At 45.1% G+C, this 12,994-nt stretch overlaps 2 protein-coding genes across 2 annotated transcripts; both read right to left on the bottom strand.

Annotated features, from left to right (window-relative positions):
• Positions 1 to 1,395: 1,395 nt before the first annotated feature.
• LOC127761916 (uncharacterized) lies at positions 1,396 to 3,918 on the bottom strand. The gene is made up of 3 exons (XM_052286247.1): positions 3,394 to 3,918; positions 3,134 to 3,210; positions 1,396 to 2,482 (listed from the first exon to the last, which is right to left on the bottom strand). Exons 1-3 carry the CDS (start codon positions 3,793 to 3,795, stop codon positions 2,059 to 2,061), a joined length of 903 nt encoding a protein of 300 aa, XP_052142207.1. The 5' UTR covers positions 3,796 to 3,918; the 3' UTR covers positions 1,396 to 2,058.
• Positions 3,919 to 6,148: 2,230 nt separating this feature from the next.
• LOC127761782 (protein trichome birefringence-like 1) lies at positions 6,149 to 9,595 on the bottom strand. The gene is made up of 5 exons (XM_052286110.1): positions 8,139 to 9,595; positions 7,852 to 8,044; positions 7,563 to 7,756; positions 7,300 to 7,458; positions 6,149 to 7,190 (listed from the first exon to the last, which is right to left on the bottom strand). Exons 1-5 carry the CDS (start codon positions 9,350 to 9,352, stop codon positions 6,848 to 6,850), a joined length of 2,103 nt encoding a protein of 700 aa, XP_052142070.1. The 5' UTR covers positions 9,353 to 9,595; the 3' UTR covers positions 6,149 to 6,847.
• Positions 9,596 to 12,994: the final 3,399 nt, after the last annotated feature.

Consider the following 12,994-nt stretch of genomic DNA (forward strand, 5'->3'; position numbering starts at 1 on the left):
CATGTGTCAGTTGGCTGTGGTCACTGGGTGAGCTTCACAGTCAGGCCTTCTTTGACTTTGAAACAAAATTGTGCCTATAAGAAAATTTCCTGTTTGGCTCTTTAAAACAGATATTTGAAGCTTTTGAAATCCTATAAAAGTCATTTGGAATGGCTCATGTAGACTTCTAGAGAAATTTTCTTTCAGTCTTTCTCTCTTATCTAACTCTATTTTTATTTGCATCGTCTGTCCATCTATTTAAAAGACCGTTTCTATGTTTCTTATGTGTTTTTTAGTATTTTATTGTGTATTATTCCTACTAAAATCCCTTATTTTACCATTTCTATGTTCCATAGGGGTCTCAATTTTATTTCATCAAGTTGAATTGTCATTTGAACAAGTAGTACACACTATATGATAGCTGGCAAGCTCAAAAAAAAATTAAATGAATGATTTACTGGATGTTGCCTCACAATCATAACAATCTAATGATGCTTTCCTGAAAATTTTGGAGTCAAGACAAATCTATCTCTACTACGTTTGCTATAAAATGTTACACTTTCAATCTCTAAATTAATGCTATATTTTTACTGTTCACTCCCAGACGAGCCCAGTCGACCCACCAGTGCCTGACCATATTGTCCTATCTAGGGATTGACCCTTGAAATCAACGGCACAGATAATTCCCCTGCAAAATCGAACGGATCAGAGTGCATTTCCTTCCATTAAGACATAATCACCGATTAATCACATGCATGAAGCTAAGATAATAAGGTAGGTTCCCCACACTCCAAGTCCATTCTGACACGGTTTTTTGTCCCAAGCAACGATCTCATGCACTCTCTCTGGCTAGTTGTTCCATTGCTGCCTCCAGCTAGAAGCCATGCAAGAAGAGGCAACTGGGCGATCGAGCTCTACTACAGTGGCTAGCTAGCTTCCCCTCCACATGCAGCTTTGAGATCTGCTAGCTCATCCGGATCTCCTCTACGTGCTACCATCCAAAAGCATCTAACAGACACATCATTTTTTTGCCCTGGCTAATTTTTTAAATTTTCTTTTTTCTTCTTCTTGATCTCCTGTGTTCTTTTTGTGCCTCTCGTGATCATGCACAAGCTGCCCTACACTGTGTCTGTGTGTGTGAGCGTTAATGTGAAGACGGTTTGTACGAATCCTATGCTATGGCGAGCGTGCTTTGATGAGCCTAGAAACATTGGTAGACTAGAGCATGTTGTTAGTTACTCCATCCCTCCCAAAATAAGTGCAGTCATGGTTTTTCGTGTCCAACTTTGACCGCTCGTTTTATTTGAAATTTTTTTTAAAAAAAACGTAAGTCACGAGTAAAGTACCATTTATGTTGTATCATCTCATAACAATAAAAATATTAATTATAAAAAAAAATTCAAATAAGACGGACAATCAAAGTTAGACGCGGAAACTTATGGCTGCACTTATTTTGGGACGGAGGTAGTAGTAGTAGTAGAAGAGGTTATGATCAATGTACTGTGAGTACTTAAGTGGCTAAGTGCTGCCTTGACACTGACATCCTTCCCCTGTCTGTCCCGGACAGGCAGCCTTGCGTCGCCTCAGGCTTTATCCGGAATGTTGCTTCCGCTTTCCAGGTGATAATTTTGACGCAAGTAATTGCTCGATCGATCCGTGTGGCTGTAGTACGTCCATGGATGTCGGATCGGAGACGATTGCACGACGCAAACTAAATGCATTCTGACTTCACGAATTTTTTTTGTGGCTTTTTTGCGTGTGGGTGATCGATGATAAGCAGTGAGATCAATGCGGTTGCATTGCACCCGGCGAGAGTGCACAACTGTTTTGCATGGTTTTGGATCCTGGGAATGCAAGGGGATCAATGGAATCTATCACGGGAAACTCTGGTCAAGAGCAGATCATCTGCAGTGTGATCTTCCAGTTCTTCCACGAAGACGCCATGGAATTTGCAATTCACAGAAAACGGAACATGGAATTCACATTCATGATTCACCACCACCACCACCTGATATGCACCACCATCACCATAGAACAAAAGAATCTTGCAGTTGAACCGATCGATCGATCCCGCGTCGTCTAGCATGGCCGCACGACCGGCGGCTCAGCCACCGCCGCCGCCGCCTTGGGCGCCGCGGCGACAGCGGCGGCGGCGGTGTTCTTCCTCGGCTCGGTGCGGCCGAGCTGGCCGGCGCCGCCGCGGCCGCCGGTGACGCTTCGCATCCGGCCCTTGCCGAGGTGGTGCTCGCAGAGGGAGTAGCCGACCAGCGTCGGCTGGCTGCAGCGCCACCCGCGCCCGTTCACGCGGCTGCAACGTGACCCCTCCATCAGCACCGCCGGGCCACGCCGCTTCTTGGCTCCGCCGCCGCCGCCGCCGTCGTTCTTGGTCTCTTCCTTCGCGTTCGCGGCCACTGGCATTGCCCGGACGACGCCGTTGACGAGACGCTCTCCTGTAGTACTCCTGATCGCCGGATCAGGCTTGCTGTAATGGCCATTCTCTAGGCTGCAAAATGCAAGAACATCATCGAGTCATCTGTCAACCATCTGACGAACAAGCAGCTACAGCAATGAATCCAACCCAATGCAATCAGAGATGCAGCAACTTATGATGCCAAACACAAGGGAATAGTTCACGACGCTCGCGACGCACATGGTCCATGTCTGCCGATCGATCAGCATGGCTTGCACGGTTGCACCAATGCGATCATGGAAGAGGACAAGCAAAAAACAGGCTGTAAGAGAGGCGATCACACAATCAGCCATAGAACAGCCATGGAAGTGGCCGATCGAAGATGCCAAGATCGAGGGTGCAAGAGCAGTAGTGCGCTGGATGGATTAGCAGTAAAGAAGCCAAGAACACTAGTAGCAGTAGTACATGCCTACATGAGCAGGGCCGTGTATTAAATTGGTTGGATTGATGTGTGTCATGTGTCAAGCTGGCATTACCCAGTATAAAACAGTAAAAACCAAGCCCAGAAGATAGAAAAAGTCCCTTGGATGCTTTCCCTTTCCATTTATTACTACCCCCCATTACCGCTACCACCACTACTACTGTCACTCACACCCACACAAATGACACAAATGACACAAGCTAGCATAGCAGAGGCACTTTCTTGTTTTGTTCCTGTTCCAGTTTCAGTTGTTCTTCACATACCTCCTGTGACCATCTGCTGCTCCCTGCTGTGCACCACCACGGGGCCTGATCTTGCTGCATTCCACAACCGCATTGTCCTGGCAAAATGGCATTAATCCAAGAACATGGGGGGGTTAGTTAGATAGATCTGGGCATCCGCCATAAACGGGTGTGGTGCAACCTATGATGATAGTAACTAGTAACAAGAATCATTCATAATGGCAAGTTTCTTGTTTTCTCTGTCGTTGGAGCAGATTGGGATCAAAGGGGGTAGTGTATACCTGCGGGAACAACGGCAATGCCGCGGCCGCGCGCATCGCCGCCGACGAGTCGTCGTCGGCAAGATCCGCATTTGGGTGCAAGTGCAACCGCTCCGACTTCTTCTCCTCCTCATCCACCTTGTCTACCGAGAGCCAGTAACGTCCATGGTTTCTTGGTGGAGGCTGGGGAGCAGTGGATGGATCTGAGGAGGGATGCAGGGAGGAGAGAGCCTGCAGGGACTGAGGCCGCCTCCTGATCCTCATGGATGGATGAGAGAGAAAGAGAGAGAGAGAGAGAGAGAGAGAGAGAGAGAGAGAGAGAGGGAGCAATGGAGATTTGGGGAGGGTGCAAATTAAAGGAGGGGGGCTTTGGGGTGTTGGTTCCTTGGTTTTGGTTGGCCTTTTATGCCTCATGGATGGCATTTATTTATGGGAACCAGTAAGCACAATAGGAGTAGATTGGTGGTGCAGTTTTTACACTGCATATTTGCGCATTGTTGCCTTGCTTGGCTTTTGGCCTTTTGGGTTTGGGTTGGTTTGGCTTTGGCCTAGTAGGAGATGAGATGAGATGGGTGCACATATCAAGACTCCAGAGGTGGATGGATGGATGGATGGATGGCGTGAGTGGTGGGATGGGTTTGTTTTTGCATGCAATACGCCATGTGCATTAGAACTGTTGTATAGGAGATGGGATGGAGAGGCAGGTGAGATTTGTCTAGTGGACAGTATTGCTATGCGTACAAATGAACAATACATGTGGGGGGGGGGAAAAGAAGGTAGGTGTACATTTCTAGATCTATGGTTTGTGGTTTTCAGTTGGCATGTCTTCGTTTGAGGTTCCAAATGGGGGAGGTAAAGACTGAAAGAAGACTTGTGTGTGAATTGGTGTCATGGATGTCTTACAAATAAATGTTTGCATAAAATGATTTTGTGCATGCGTTTTTTATATCCACATGGTTAGCCTTAACTCGTGTCCGTATTTACGTTTAATTATCTTTCTTAAATAACACTTTATCCTAGCACACTTATTATGATTATGAGGGTAACTCTAGTATTGGTTCGACATGTGTGGTCCATCCAAGCAAACAAATTTTCGGTTAGATCGTGGCAGCGTGAAAATTGATTTGTGGGACCCACATAAAGTCAATCTCAATCTTACCTACATTTGCCCTCCCTCTTGTGTGACCCGACAAAAAATATTTTTAATTGGTTACGGTCACTTCTCTTTTGAAGTCAATTTTTTTAATGATATACTATAGATTCTCATAATATGCGCGGTTTGAACTTTTGGTGCAAGGTTCAATTTCAGTCTTACATTGGAGTTACTTTGATGTGTATACACAGTTAGTATATTATTTTTTGAAAAGAAAATGTTCCATAATAGTCCAATAGCCATTAGGATTTAAGAGAAACCAAAACACGCAAAGAAAAGGATGGCAATAGCAACTTTTCTCTCTCTTTATTTTTTTACACTGATTTCTCTCTCTGTATAAAGGGATCGAAAACATCGTTTTCAATGGGATTTTTTTTACTATCTAATAGTTTGCTAATGTTATTTTCTTTTCTTTCCAGGTAGGCGGTTTATCGCCTAATCTTGTTAGAGGATCCTGGTGCATGAAGCGGGGTTGCCCATAATCGTGGAATTATCCATGATGTGGAATAAATGATACTCACCCCCCTCTCTGAAATACATGCTATTCAACACAACGGTCGAACTCCACTAACTTCTATTTTATGAGTTATTTGTGATACACAACAAAATTATGCTATCACGACCATACTCATTTCTATAGGAATAACATTCGTATATGATATTTCCAAATGTCTAACCTAAATATTGAATTCTTGTTTTTTTTTAAAAAAAGTCAAATATAACGATGTATTCATAATCAGAGCATATAGATCTAGACCACACACATCATGCACCAGAAAGTATAAACACACAGGCGTCTACGAGGCAGGTCGGCATGGCCTTCAGACATGGACCATCAGATGGTTCGGTTCTGTGAATCGATATGCAGCTGATGGGCAACCATCTGATGGGCATTTGGGACAGAATGCGCACATCTAGATCCTGGGCGCACGTCCTCTGTCGGCATGCATGTACAGGCTAGTACAGGCAGCACATAATGCTCCAAAAACCCAGCTAGCTAAATGGACTCACCAACAGCAGACTGCTAATTAATCAGACACCACGTCGATCACATGCTTGCAAGGTAGTACTAGCAGTATACCCATATATATAGTCCATACCAAACAAAAGCTTCAGTAAATTATCGGCATTAATTCATTGTCCAATCAGCCAGAAAAAGGTATGTTTCGTCCTCATGATCCATGTATAAACCCAAATAAAATGCGTATTTAATTTCATACCATCTATTTAAAGAGGCGAGAAATTAAACGATGCCATACGACAAGGGAAAGGACCAGCAAGAATGCCAGATGCATGGTCCATGCAAAATCAAGGTAAAACACCACTAGCAGACAATAGCCTGCTTTCTGATTTATGTCCCCAACCAAAGCGTAAACAACGTTTGTTACAGACTACAGTGTAGCAACTAGTACGTTCACATCAACTGCAAGCATTTTTCCCCCCAAAGGCGAAAAAAATTTCAGACGGCAAATGTTGTTTACGATAGCAACTTCTGAGGCTTCTACCTGAATTTGCAACTCGTCTAGTAGCAATGTGCAGAAGCGCATTCTGAAGCTTCTACCTGAATCTGTGACTCGTCTAGCAGCAATGTGCAGAAGCTCATATAGTCATATTGCTACAGCCTACAGGCCTAAATTGGAATATGAATTAATGATGAGCTGTTTAACAGGGGGTACTTCTCAATATTCAAGAGAGATAACAGCTGAGTTGAAACCAGAACAGAACCATGCAGCAAAATAGTACCTATGCAGGATCTCATCAAAGTTGAAACTGCTATCATATTCAGGTATAACAGCTGCCGTACTTGCATCTGACAGATTTAACCGAAACTTCAGTAGTACTGAAAAATCTGTTGTACAATCATATTACCTGACAAACTTACTTACAAAGAACTTAAGTACGAATATACACAGAACGAAACACCAATCATTCAGGATTCAAGAGATTGAGGTGTCAATACAACTATTTCTCTATACTTTAATATATCCAAGAAGAACTCAAATGATACTACATCACCATGCTAAGAATGTAAAAGGTAGTGGTCAGATAACAAAAAGGGCAGGGATTCTTGGAAGAGGATCCTATATATACCATCTCATGTATGCTATATTGCTGTTCTCTGTTTCTGATTAATTCTAGCTAGACATGAACTTTACATCATAAAATCCTATGAGCCTATACAGAATACGTGTTGGTCGTATATCGGCTGTCAGACTGTGACTAACTGACTACTTCTCTCTATGAAAGGATACCAAAATCCTTAACCTCACTCATACAAACAACAGCTCATGTACAGGAACAAGTAATTCAACACACTTGCCTTTATTGGTGCAACATTTGATGCTGTTTAACCATAATCTGTGCGTAGAGAAGCTCATTCCAGGAGTCGGGTACTCCAGGGAGGCACCAGTGGCTGCAGTCCTGATATATCTGAGGCGATTTCTTCTCCTCCTCAGTCAACTTCTGCTTGCGGTAGACAGAAGGGTGTGCCTCCTTCCTGTAGTCAGTCATCCTTGTGATATTCAGGTAAACAACAGGTGTTTTCATCCCACTGAGCACGTCCTCCAGGATGCTCATCTTCCGTGGGTATGGTGTGAGGAACTTCTCATTTGTTATTGGCTCGGTTTCCTTGTCGCAACTGCCTCCTGAATTCCATTGGCCCCCACTGCACAATCGAAACACACAATAAACATGATGTCAGCAGCTACTCCGATAACATGATATTGCGCATGATCAAACTAAACTTGCCAGAATTCAGAAAAGGTTTTGCCAACCTGAAATGGGATGATGAGTAGCCTCTGAAGAACACAGTTGTTTTCTTGGGATTTACACTGGAATCAACCCACTTGGCCCAGGTAATAAGAGCTTTCTGGAAGGCATCATCAACATTCAGCTCACTGTATACACGGTTACCCTCTTGGTAGTAATCTTTCCTGTGACAGGTTCAACATACTAACAGTAGTAAGCAACACTTGAAATGCAGAACGCATGGCATGCAGATCTTCAGCAAAATCAGAAAGCACCAATTCCAACTTACCCTAGAGAAGTTTTTTCATGAGTCCACCAGTGCCCGGTATTGAAGATGATGATATCCGCATCCTTGTACCTCGGGAAAGAGTTGCTGATCATGTCAAGCCTAAGAGTTTCCTTGGTTAAACCCTTCCTGACGGGGAACTCCCATTCCTGAACAAGGAAAGGGGAGCGGAAGAACTCCACGCTGCAGTTGTAGTCCTAGACAACAGGAAATTTGCAAATGAGCATTCATTCCTTATGCTGAAATTAGCGCAGATGCAAAGCATGAGACATGATTGAAATGCACAATATACCTGAAACAAGAAAGAATAGGAGCCCTCGGCTCTGAATTGTTGCCTGCCTGACACCTCAAAGACCTTTCTCTTGTCCTTGACAGAATTCCTCAAGATGCAAACCAGGGATTCCCACATGTTCCTGTTGAGCGAATCACCGACAAACACCAGCCTCTTCCCCCTCAGCCTCTCCAACATGTCACTGGGGTTCAATCTGTTATGAACATCATGGAACTGAATTTTCAGCTGTGTCACATGAAACACCAAGAACTGAATAAAACAGAGTTGCTCAAGTAGTCTCAACTCACCTTGGAATGCTGCATCCGCTGGGCTGCCACCGGAGCCTCTGGTAAGCATTATCAGGGCGGCCATTGAGCGGGCAGTTGAAGGACTCATCGATGTGAGGACATGATCCCTCGGGATAGAGAGGGTATGAGTCATCTCGGACCCAATTTCCATAGAACATATCGCAGCTCGCCATTGCTTCAATCCAATGGGTTTTCTTCTTCTTACCACCGGCATCGACAGCAGCCTCTGTGGTGTTACTAGCAATCCCCTGTGGTGTAGCATCCATTGTACTATTGCTTCCACCTGAAGCAGCAGCTCTGCTTCCACTCTTGTTCTGATCGTGTGCAGCCGGCGGATTTGGGACAGTCTGGTTCTTGCCTGGGGCTCCTCCTCTCTGAGGCGCAGCGCCATTGCCGTCCGTGGCCACTGCTGCATTCCCAGTCTTATTGATGGATGGAGCAGCAGTTCCATTGCTTGAATCTACGATCGCACTTGCACCACCTAGCTGGTGAGTAGACCCGGCAGCATTTCTTGCATTAGCTTTCACTGCGGTGACATCTCCAGATGAACTCGCGATCACGTCGGTGCCATTGATCCGATCAGGGGCACCATCTTTGGTCATCGTGCCGTTTCTGGCTGAACTGCGGCTTGGAACTGCAGCCTCGCCGGCGGAACCCGTGGTGGAGTTATTGGCTGCGGCACCGCCTCCCGCTTGATCATTGGGCGGTGGGTTGCTCTGCATCGCCGCGGTAGCGTTGCCGGATGGGGAGTTGCCGCTCGGAACACCTCCCGCATTGCTGCTTGATACTTCAACTCCTCTTCCCTGCTCACCGGCAACAACTGTACTGGAGCCATTGGTTCCCGCTTGCCCACCCGTCGCGGAGAACCCACCACCACCGCTCGATCCTCGCCGATTCGTCGCTGCTCCTCCAGGAGGCTCCGGGGAGGTGGAGTTGGCGGGGAACAGCGAGGAGAAGTAGCCCGAGACCTGCGCGCGGTAGGGCGACGCGGAGGCGAGGAGGCCGTCGAACCACGCTGCCGCCGGCGAGGAGGGCGATGGCGCCGGAAACGAGGGCGCGAAGGCGAGGAACGCCGCGAACGCGCCGAAGGCGAGCGCGAGGCCGTAGAGGCACAGCCTCGCCCGTCGCGCGCGGCCGACCAGCGCCCCGCCTCCGCCGCCGAGGTAGCCAACGTGATCGGCCACGCCGCTCTGCTTCCACGCGCCGCCCTTCATCTGATACTGCTCGCACTCGCGCGCGGCGGCCGCGGCGAGAGCTCCCGAGGGTTTCGATCGAAGCGGGAGAAGGAGTAGGCGGTGGCGGTGGCGATGGGGGAGGAGAGGAGGCGCTCCGCGGGTGGAGAGAGTGATCTGCGGCGGAGGATTTTGTAGGGGAGGAGACGGCGGCGGCGGCGGCGCGGCGCGCGGTGGCGGCGAGCGCGAGGTGGTGCGGCGGGTTGGGAGCGAAACTAACTTTCGCGATCTTTTTGGGTTTGGGGGGATTTAAATTCCGTCGCGTTTTTCGGGTTTAGTAGGAACGTGGACGACATGCGCTTGAGAATCGCTCGGGGAATTTGAATTTGGCTGCGCTGTCAACAGTCAATAGACGGCGAATCTAGAGGAGGATTATGGCAATTTTGTAAATAATCATCACTGCGATAATTCACATTGCTAGTATACGTATTTTAAAAGAATCTTACAAACAAATATCTCAACCATTAAATCTAATCAATTGCTGGTTATAAAAAAATTTTGTAAGGATTTCTTTTAGTTCGTGTATCATTTTCCTAAATAACCCCCGTGCAATTTAGGCTATGTGAAAAATTCTAGCTTAATTTTACAGGGAATTAAACAGCGGGATATCAAATTTCTGCTAAAAATGTTGGTTAAATAGGCTTTTAATGGAACTGGTTAGTTAAATAGTGTTCACTATATGGCAAATACCGTTGATATTTCGAGATATCCATACTTACTTAAAAAAATTAAAAATATTTAACAGGTCAGATTAATATGTGATATATCATATATCATTTCACAAACATGTAATATCAAATTCGACATTCATATATTATAAAAAAAAGGCAAATTAACTATGAATGTGCCAATCCATCTCTGGCCCCCTACAGTTTCATGGTTTTAGATGTTCTAGTCCTCCATTTGTTCTATTCATTATATTTTTTTTTTGGCTAAATTAACGTAAATGTATAATCCCTTATATTCATAGACAGAGGGAGAAACTACTACACGTATATTCACAATATTTTTTTACAACATATAATTTAACTTGCATATTTGTGAAATCATATATTGTAATATTCCTTACCAATTTTTTCATAATATGATTTTTTCATAACTTTTTAGAAGACATGTAAAGAATAAGTAGATATCTCTCCATGGGTTAAAATGGTTCCCACTACAGTGGCGTTGCAGGCTTGCGAGTTGCAATTTCAGTCAAACTAAAACTCAACAGACTTCTTCAAAGTTTAAATCATGGTTTCCTTACATAAATCATGGTGAAGTACAGCAAGCAGCACTATGTTTGCATGGTTGACTTCCTCAAAAGGGAAGAAAAGAAACAGAACCGAAGATAAGAGTGGTACGTTTGAATGCAGCATTATCGCGTGATCTGCCTCCACTTGGACAATCCGGGGACTGAAGTGCTATTTGACTGTTCATTGTTTGGCACCGCCACGTCATCTGCCGTAGTAGCACTAGTGCGACCCTGTCCGTACACACTTGTACATCATCTTCTTTGGCGGCCTAACTAGTAACCACCCAACTCAACCGGGTGCAACTCTGATCTGGGCCGTCCATGCCAAATCTGACGCATGGGACGTGATCTATTGAAATCAATTTTTTTGCCATACCAAAATGTTGGCGGCTTTAATAGTGTCAAACGACTGTTAGGTCTTGTTTGGTTTATTTGTGCCAAAACTAATTCAAATTCTATACCATCAAATTTGGTTATGCCAAAACTTGTTGGCACAAATTGGCTTCAAACCAAATAGGCTCTTTATGATCACCATGACTACAAACTGAAGAAGGTTTGAGCCATTCACAACAGGTGCAGGCGTGCAGCTTCAGAAATAAATCAGTTAGATTGGATCGTGTTGAATGCGCCGGTTAAATGTGAAACTCCAGGTGATCTGATCTGAAGTGATCTACTTGTGTTGTTTAATTAGCGTGCCTAATTCCAATGGGCTATTAGCTATGTAAGTGCAAAGGTTAGCCATGTCGATACATGTATCTGTGCACTTGGACCATCCGCACACGCCTGAAACCTATCAACAGATTGCCGATTTCTGATAGGAGAGGGACAAGTCTGCTACACTGCCTAACTTCCAAGATAAGATTCATAAAATAAAACCGACGATTGCATGCAGATCAAGTTGGATTCTTTTCAATTTTTAATAAGTTTGAAATTTTCATTGCTTCGCAAACCTGAAAGGCTGCAAGGTGCCAACTGCCAAGGTGTCCATTTTCAGGTGAGTGTCTACCCAATGACACTGGGGAACAGCCTAAGCTCCTTGACTGATCAGATGCCAACTCCATGATCCAGAGATTAATTAATTGATAATTATACTATTACAACACTGTAAAGAACGCTGCAAAGAAAGAAAGAAAAAGATTCCGGCAAAAAGTACACGGCCTGCGAAATAGTGAAGTCGAGCCTAACACCACGAGACGTGTAAGTGTGCAACTGAAGAAGTTGCATGATACATAGTCGCCCGAAAAAGAAGTGAAATGAACTATGACAAATATCGATATTTGGAGAGGGTTAGGTACTGGTTCACTCGCAGTTGTAGTAGGCTATCTCAAGAGGATTCGATCGTGTCAACAAGACATTTGCACGTCGCGTTGTAGCGTTGGTAACCAGCTACTTCAGAGGCAGTTTTTTTCCTCTCCCTTTTGACCAACTCCTTGTCATGCACTTGTGAACTGCCGTGCAGGTCACATGCCTGCGAAAAAGAGCTCCACTAGAGACTAAAGACTACAGAGGCTGGTCGCCACTCACCAATGCCTGTTTTTATGTGAAAGCAATGAGCATAAACCTTAAGATTTGGCAATGGAATTGCATGAAGAAGTCATTTGAATCATTCTTTCGGTGCATGGGGCCCAATCGTCATCTTCTTCCGTTTCTTTTGAGTGATCAGATTATTGTTCACCGTAGTATCATCATAAGCACCACGAACTAATCGATCATGGCCAATTGACGACGACGAGCAACATTACGCCGGGAGTTCCTTTCCAACCCAAAAAAAGCTTTTACGAATTTCGGCTTTTCGTAATGCCCATTTTTTTCCGAACGGTCAAACAGGTTACTTGGCGTTATATTAATAGAAGGAGATTAAGCTCATTGAGCTCTAGCATAAATCCTTGATGAGAATTGAGGCCGGCTTAAGTGGATCCCAGCATAGTAGACTAGTACTAGAACAGGAGGAGAAACAGTAACATTGGAAAGGGAAGATCCATGGAGTACGGGTTAAGCAAGGGTCCGTGCCTTTTTTATGGCTTTTAATTTCTGCTGCTGCTTACTGCGGGACCAATCAAAGGCGTAACAAGCATGCCGGTGAAAGCCACGCATCCTGCATCCTGCATGCAGCTATGCGAGGACGTCAGTTCGTACACAAAAGCAGCAGCAGCAACGGATTGAAAGTGTTCCGTCGTGTAAAGGAGTAAAGAAGCATGATTCGTACGTATACAGCAGTAGAGTACGTACCTGTACGATTAGATTAGATTACTGAAGCGTCGCAACTCGCAAGTGGTGTACGAGGATCTTGAATTCTTGATGAGATCTTTTAGTTTTAGGTGCGGCTACTCCTAACTCAACGGTGCAGAGTCATGGCTGTTCGGTTCGAGCATGGCTGGCTATCCAGC

This window comes from Oryza glaberrima, chromosome 2 (genome assembly GCF_000147395.1).
Source record: "Oryza glaberrima chromosome 2, OglaRS2, whole genome shotgun sequence".
Classification (NCBI taxonomy): domain Eukaryota; kingdom Viridiplantae; phylum Streptophyta; class Magnoliopsida; order Poales; family Poaceae; genus Oryza; species Oryza glaberrima.

Bases quoted from the DNA above. Each gene is read 5' to 3' on its own strand.
- LOC127761916 (XM_052286247.1), bottom strand. From the start codon at position 3,795: ATGCCATCCATGAGGCATAAAAGGCCAACCAAAACCAAGGAACCAACA. The intron at 3,211-3,393 runs GTATACACTACC...CCATTTTGCCAG, and splicing joins CATTGCCGTTGTTCCCGCAG to GACAATGCGGTTGTGGAATG. The intron at 2,483-3,133 runs GTATGTGAAGAA...TGCATTTTGCAG, and splicing joins GCAGCAGATGGTCACAGGAG to CCTAGAGAATGGCCATTACA.
- LOC127761782 (XM_052286110.1), bottom strand. From the start codon at position 9,352: ATGAAGGGCGGCGCGTGGAAGCAGAGCGGCGTGGCCGATCACGTTGGC. The intron at 7,757-7,851 runs GTATATTGTGCA...CCTGTTGTCTAG, and splicing joins CCTATTCTTTCTTGTTTCAG to GACTACAACTGCAGCGTGGA. The intron at 7,459-7,562 runs GTAAGTTGGAAT...AACCTGTCACAG, and splicing joins CATGAAAAAACTTCTCTAGG to GAAAGATTACTACCAAGAGG.